This window comes from Cebus imitator, unplaced genomic scaffold (genome assembly GCF_001604975.1).
Source record: "Cebus imitator isolate Cc_AM_T3 unplaced genomic scaffold, Cebus_imitator-1.0 Scaffold24, whole genome shotgun sequence".
Lineage (NCBI taxonomy): Eukaryota > Metazoa > Chordata > Mammalia > Primates > Cebidae > Cebus > Cebus imitator.
Window position 1 is genome coordinate 14,527,392 of NW_016107339.1, and position 6,521 is coordinate 14,533,912.

General features: G+C 55.3%; 1 protein-coding gene across 5 annotated transcripts in view; it reads left to right on the forward strand.

Moving 5' to 3' along the window:
* The window catches only part of EHMT2 (euchromatic histone lysine methyltransferase 2), an 18,000-nt gene that overhangs the window by 6,667 nt on the left and 4,812 nt on the right, over positions 1 to 6,521 (forward strand). For 2 of the 5 annotated variants that reach the window (XM_017522323.2, XM_017522321.2), the window contains 14 exons: positions 1,138 to 1,275; positions 1,401 to 1,515; positions 1,675 to 1,776; positions 1,998 to 2,146; positions 2,239 to 2,382; positions 2,472 to 2,707; positions 2,787 to 2,969; positions 3,080 to 3,162; positions 3,634 to 3,740; positions 3,835 to 3,957; positions 4,049 to 4,150; positions 5,698 to 5,802; positions 5,915 to 6,069; positions 6,155 to 6,322. In XM_017522323.2, the coding sequence (XP_017377812.1) occupies positions 1,138 to 1,275; positions 1,401 to 1,515; positions 1,675 to 1,776; positions 1,998 to 2,146; positions 2,239 to 2,382; positions 2,472 to 2,707; positions 2,787 to 2,969; positions 3,080 to 3,162; positions 3,634 to 3,740; positions 3,835 to 3,957; positions 4,049 to 4,150; positions 5,698 to 5,802; positions 5,915 to 6,069; positions 6,155 to 6,322 (1,910 nt within the window). The remainder of the gene's footprint in view (positions 1 to 1,137; positions 1,276 to 1,400; positions 1,516 to 1,674; positions 1,777 to 1,997; positions 2,147 to 2,238; positions 2,383 to 2,471; positions 2,708 to 2,786; positions 2,970 to 3,079; positions 3,163 to 3,633; positions 3,741 to 3,834; positions 3,958 to 4,048; positions 4,151 to 5,697; positions 5,803 to 5,914; positions 6,070 to 6,154; positions 6,323 to 6,521) is intronic. The other 3 variants (XM_017522324.2, XM_017522322.1, XM_037736309.1) reach the window with 2 other exon arrangements.

Here is a 6,521-nt window from a genome sequence, read left to right on the forward strand (position 1 = left end):
GCTGGGATTACAGGCACACGCCACCACGCCCAGCTAATTTTTGTATTTGTAGTAGAGATGGGGTTTCACCATGTTGACCAGGATGGTCTCGATCTCTTGACCTTGTGATCCACCCGCCTCGGCCTCCCACAGTGCTGGGATTACAGGCTTGAGCCACCGCGCCCGGCCCGTTTCCCCATCTTCTAAAAAAAAATTTTGGGGCCAAGCGCAGTGTCTCATGCCTATAATCCCAGCACTTTGGGAGGCAGGTGGATCATCTGAGGTCAGAGGTTCGAGATCAGCCTGGCCAACATGGTGAAAACTCATCTCTACTAAAAATACAAAAATGAGCTGAGTGTGGTGGCAGGTGCCTGTAATCCCAGCTACTCGGAAGGCTGAGGCAGGAGAATCACTTGCACCCAGGAGCCAGAGGTTATAGTGAGCTGTTGTGCCATTCCACTCCAGCCTGGGCAACAAGCAAAACTCTGTCTTAAAAATAAATAAATATGTTTTGCCATTTATTTGTTGAAGAAACCAGGTCAGTTGTCCTACAGAATTTCTCATTTAGGAGCTGGCTGATTGGGTGGAGACTGACACATTCTGTCTGCCCATGTTTCTTGTAAACCGATAGATTTAGAAGCATAATCACTTCGGATGCCAAGAAGACTTGACAGTGGGTGTGAGCGCTTCTGGCCTCATCTCATAAGGATGCATGGAGCATCTGGTCATTTTTCTTGTTAGTAATAAGATTGACCAATGGGTTCAGGTGACATCAGTCTGAACCTTTTATATAAAGTTTCTCATGAACTTTGTGTGTAGCGGTTTTAGCAACCATTGGTGGTCTTGCCTGTTTATGAACGGCATAAAAGAGGTATTAAACTTTATCTTCTGGTACTTGCTTTTTATTTTTTAACTTAATGTTTATTACCAAGATCTGTGCACATTGCTGTCTGTAACTGTGGCACCTTTTTCACTGCTGTATAACATTCCACACACCCTCTCCTTATGTAGCCCTTTGTCTCCTCTCCTACCCACACCCATCTTCTCCAGGAACCATCATGGGTAGTGGGAGGTGGCAATGGTGGTGGTGGTTTTCTTTATCCACCTCATTGTCTGAGTCCTGGGGTTTGGATGTGTCCTGTTCTGCCTCTCTCCCAGTCGGAAGTTGAAGCTCTAACTGAACAACTAAGTGAAGAGGAGGAGGAGGAAGAGGAGGAAGAAGAAGAAGAGGAGGAAGAGGAGGAGGAAGAGGAAGAAGAGGAGGAAGATGAGGAGTCAGGGAATCAGTCAGATAGGGTAAGAGATGGAGGCTGACATCTTCAGAGTAGTGGGAGACTGTGGGGCCGGATATCTGGTCCTGAAGGTGTTGCGGGGAGCCCTGGGGGTGAGGGTTCCTAACTACTACTCCTCCCCCTCCCCAGAGTGGTTCCAGTGGCCGGCGCAAGGCCAAGAAGAAATGGCGAAAAGACAGCCCATGGGTGAAGCCATCTCGAAAACGGCGCAAGCGGGAGCCTCCGAGGGCCAAGGAGCCACGAGGTGAGGAGGCTCTGCTGCTTTTGGGTGCCCTCCTCCAGCCCCCACCCAGTCCCCAGAGTGCGTGCACGCACACACACACTCTCGCATGTCCACCTGCATGTACCCACACGTCCAGGTACCTGTGAGCTCGCACTCTCACTCTCTCTGTCTCTGTGTCAGGAGTGAATGGTGTGGGCTCCTCAGGCCCCAGTGAGTACATGGAGGTCCCTCTGGGGTCCCTGGAGCTGCCCAGCGAGGGGACCCTCTCCCCCAACCACGCTGGTAATTGCCAATTGCCGGGACAGGGATCCACTAAGGGGTGACCTCAGGGCAGGAGGGAAAGGGGAGGAGGGAAACCATGCCAGAGCCGGGGTGTCCATGACCAGGCTTTGGGGATTCTGGGGCATGGGGGGGTGAGGTAGGGTGGGAATGAGAGGACCCTCCAGGGGTCCCAGTGGGTGAGGTCCAGGGCCTCCCTCAGCTCCTCTTTTCCTCCGTCCAAGGGGTGTCCAATGACACATCTTCACTGGAGACAGAGCGCGGGTTTGAGGAGTTGCCCCTGTGCAGCTGCCGCATGGAGGCACCGAAGATTGACCGCATCAGCGAGAGGGCAGGGCACAAATGCATGGCCACAGAGAGTGTGGACGGAGAGGTGGGGCCGTGTGCTGGTGGGAAAGGTGCCAGGGCATCCAGTCCTGGGCCCTATCCTCACCCTCTCTTTTTGCCCATCCTCACTGCACACAGCTGTCAGGCTGCAACGCTGCCATCCTCAAGCGGGAGACCATGAGGCCATCCAGCCGCGTGGCCCTGATGGTGCTCTGTGAGACCCACCGCGCCCGCATGGTCAAACACCACTGCTGCCCGGGCTGTGGCTACTTCTGCACGGCGGTGAGTGATGACCACTGGGATAGTCTGGTAGCATGCCCCGTGACAGAGGGGGCCCCAGGAACCTGACTGCGTCATTTCCCTACTCCCAGGGCACATTCCTGGAGTGTCACCCTGACTTCCGTGTGGCCCACCGCTTCCACAAGGCCTGTGTGTCCCAGCTGAATGGGATGGTCTTCTGTCCCCACTGTGGGGAGGATGCTTCTGAGGCTCAGGAGGTGACCATCCCCCGGGGTGACGGGGTGACCCCACCAGCCGGCACTGCAGCTCCTGCACCCCCACCCCTGTCCCAGGATGCCCCCGGGAGAGCGGACACTTCCCAGCCCAGGTACTGGCCTTCCGCTTCTCTACTGTCTGTTCCCTGCCCCACCCCTATTGCTCCTGGACATGAGCTCCTTCTTCCACAGCGCCCGAATGCGAGGCCATGGGGAGCCCCGGCGCCCACCCTGTGATCCCCTGGCCGACACCATCGACAGCTCAGGACCCTCCCTGACCCTGCCCAATGGGGGCTGCCTTTCTGCTGTAGGGCTGCCACTGGGGCCAGGCCGGGAGGCCCTGGAAAAGGCCCTGGTCATCCAGGAGTCAGAGAGGTGAGTGGGAAGTTGGTCAGCCACAGCAGCTGGGGCTGGGGCCAGAGCAGCTGCGTTGAGGCTGACGCTGGAATCTGAGGAGCCCCCGTTCTCTCATGCTCCCTTGGCAGGCGGAAGAAGCTCCGTTTCCACCCTCGGCAGTTGTACCTGTCCGTAAAGCAGGGCGAGCTGCAGAAGGTGATCCTGATGCTGTGTGAGTACCGCCCATTCCTTCAGCAGACCTTGACCGAGCTCCATGTGTATACCAGGCACTGGGCGCAGGGCCAGGAGGACAGTCATGAAGGACACAGTCCTTGCCCTGAAGGACTTAGTGTGGTGGGGAAAAGACACATATAACCCGTGACGATGGGGACAGTGGTGACTCATAGGTGCTGGGTCCTGTTCTGAGTGCCTACACTTGTTAGCCTTGGCACAGTTAGGTTAGGGACCTTGCACAGTGCACAGTGGTACTGAGAGACAAGGCAGGGTTTGCATTCAGGCCGAGCTGATGCCTTTAACTCCTTATTCTGATAAATGCCGTGGTGGAGGCAAGCTCAGAGAATGCCAGGAGGGGCCCTGACCCAGCTTGGGGCCTGAGAAGCCTTCCTGAAAGAAATGCCACCTGCCCCCTAGCTTGCTTACCACTTGTCCCTCCCTCTCCCCGTGTGGCGGGCTCTCCCCGCAGTGGACAACCTGGACCCCAACTTCCAGAGCGACCAGCAGAGCAAGCGTACGCCCCTGCATGCAGCCGCCCAGAAGGGCTCCGTGGAGATCTGCCATGTGCTGCTGCAGGTCAGCACGGGCCCATGCCTCATTGACTAGGCCCTTAGACCCCTCCCCTGCCCCGTCCCTCCCTGGTGCCAGCCCTCCTGCCCCCTCCTCACAGGCTGGAGCCAACATAAATGCAGTGGACAAACAGCAGCGGACACCACTGATGGAGGCCGTGGTGAACAACCACCTGGAGGTGGCCCGTTACATGGTGCAGCGTGGCGGCTGCGTCTATAGCAAGGTGCACGCGCGGGCAGCAGGGCATGGCCCCTAGAGTCAAGGACCTGGTTTGGGGTGCCAGCTAGAGGCTCATTTGCCCATGTCTCCCTCAGGAGGAGGACGGTTCCACCTGCCTCCACCATGCAGCCAAAATCGGTAACCTGGAGATGGTCAGCCTGCTGCTGAGCACGGGACAGGTGGACGTCAACGCCCAGGTCAGCAGTCCACCCAGCCCAGCCCCTCCAGGGCCCTGGTGCCTATGTTCCTTGGCTGGGCCTCAGGCTTTGGGCCCCCTTTCTCCTATGTCTGACCTCTGGCCCTCTCACTCTGTCTCATGCTGCTCATGTCTGTCCCCATTGCTTTCTTCCTCCTCGTTTGTATTTCTCTTCATTCTTGTCTCTCTCTCTCTTTTTTTTTTTTTTTTTTTTTTTTTTTTTTTTTTTTTTTTTTTTTTTTTTTTCTTTATCTAGTTTCAGGGGCTGGGCGTGGTGGCTCACGCCTGTAATCCAAGCACTTTGGAGGCCAAGGTGGGCGGATCACCTGAGGTCGGGAGTTCAAGACCAGCCTGACCAACATGGTGAAACCCCATCTTAATTTAAAAAAAAAAAAAAAGTTTCAGAACACGCGGTTCCTGTCTTAATCTCTGCAAATGACCAATGAGGCTTTTTTAACTCTTGGGTTGTCATACATTGGATGTGTTTTAGTCATTTATTGGTATTCTTCTCAGTCTTTGAATTATTCCATCTTTGTCCAGGAGAAGCCCCTTGAAGCTGGGCCCTGTGGTTGTGACATGACCCAGTGGCCTTCGACAGCATCCTGACCCTTCAGCGCATTTGCTGCCCCAGACTCAGAATAGAATCCAAGAAACTCTGCTTCCTTTGTACGAGAGGCTTTTTTTTTTTTGAGATGGAGTCACTCTGTTGCCCAGGCTAGAGTGCAGTGGCCTGATCTCGCTCACTGCAACCTCCGCCTCTCAGGTTCAAGTGATTCTCCTGTCTCAGCCTCCTTAGTAGCTGGGATTACAGGCACGCACCACCACATCCGGCTAAATTTTGTATTTTAATATAGATGGGGTTTTACCATGTTAGTCAGGCTGGTCTCGAACTCCTGACCTCGTGATCTGCCTGCCTCTGCCTCCCAAAGTGCTGGGATTATAGGTGTGAGCCACCGTGCCCGGCCTGGAAACATTTTTTAGAGAATACGATCTGTGTACCTAGGAGTGTTTATCGCTATTGGGTTGTCACTGCTTCTAGGACTTTGGAGTGGGCAGACTTAGGAAATTTTTTTTCTTTTTTTTTTTTTTGAGACCAAGTCTCACTCTGTCACCCAGGCTGGAGTACAGTGGCACAATCTTGGCTCACTGCAACCTCCACCTCCCAGGTTCAGGCAGTTCTCCTGCCTCAGCCTTCTAAGTAGCTGGGATTACAGGTGCATACCAACACCCCCAGCTAGTTTTTGGATTTTTAGTTGAGACGGGGTTTCACCACGTTGGCCAGGCTGGTCTTCAACTCCTGACCTCGTGATCCACCCATGTCAGCCTCCCAAAGTGCTGGGATTACAGGCATGAGCCATCGTGCCTGGCCTACTAGTCCCATTTTTTAGATGAAGAAACTTCGAGCCAGAGACATTAAGTGACTTACCCAGGTTCCCACAGCTTGTGAGTGGTGGAGCTGGGATTCACACAACACAGCGGATCTTAATCATTTGTTGCTTTGGTGAGCAGAGCCAGCTGCCCCCACCCTCACTCCCTTCCCACCCACAGGACAGTGGTGGTTGGACGCCCATCATCTGGGCTGCAGAGCACAAGCACATCGAGGTGATCCGCATGCTATTGACGCGGGGCGCTGACGTCACCCTCACTGACAACGTGAGTGAGAGTTTGGTTGAGGTAGGGCAGCTCCAAGCCCCTGAGCAAGGTGGAGGCTGGATTCAAGGGCCCAGCTGCCTGCACCTCATCTGTTCCCCTCCTACCTCCACAGGAAGAAAACATCTGCCTGCACTGGGCCTCCTTCACTGGCAGCGCTGCCATCGCTGAAGTCCTTCTGAACGCGCGCTGTGACCTCCATGCTGTCAACTACCACGGGGACACGCCCCTGCACATCGCAGCTCGGGAGAGCTACCATGACTGCGTGCTGTGAGCCCCTGCCCTGCCCTTGATACCCCTGCTCCCACATCTTGCAACCTCAGACCCCACATTGGGCATCCTGTCCCCTTTTCAGATTATTCCTGTCACGTGGAGCCAACCCTGAGCTGCGGAACAAGGAGGGGGACACGGCATGGGACCTGACTCCCGAGCGCTCCGACGTGTGGTTTGCGCTTCAACTCAACCGCAAGCTCCGACTCGGGGTAGGAAATCGGGCCATCCGCACAGAGAAGATCATCTGCCGGTGAGCCCTGGGCCCCTCTCTACACCCAGAACCGCCTCCTCTCCACCTGCCCCTCCGCAGGCTCCATTGCATCCTCACATTCCCCGGCCCCTCCGCATGCACCAGTGAATCCCCAGAACCAACCACAGGCCCCCTCCCCACTAGGGTTGCCAGATACAGCAAATAAAAATAGAAGACACCCAGTTAAACTGGAATTTCA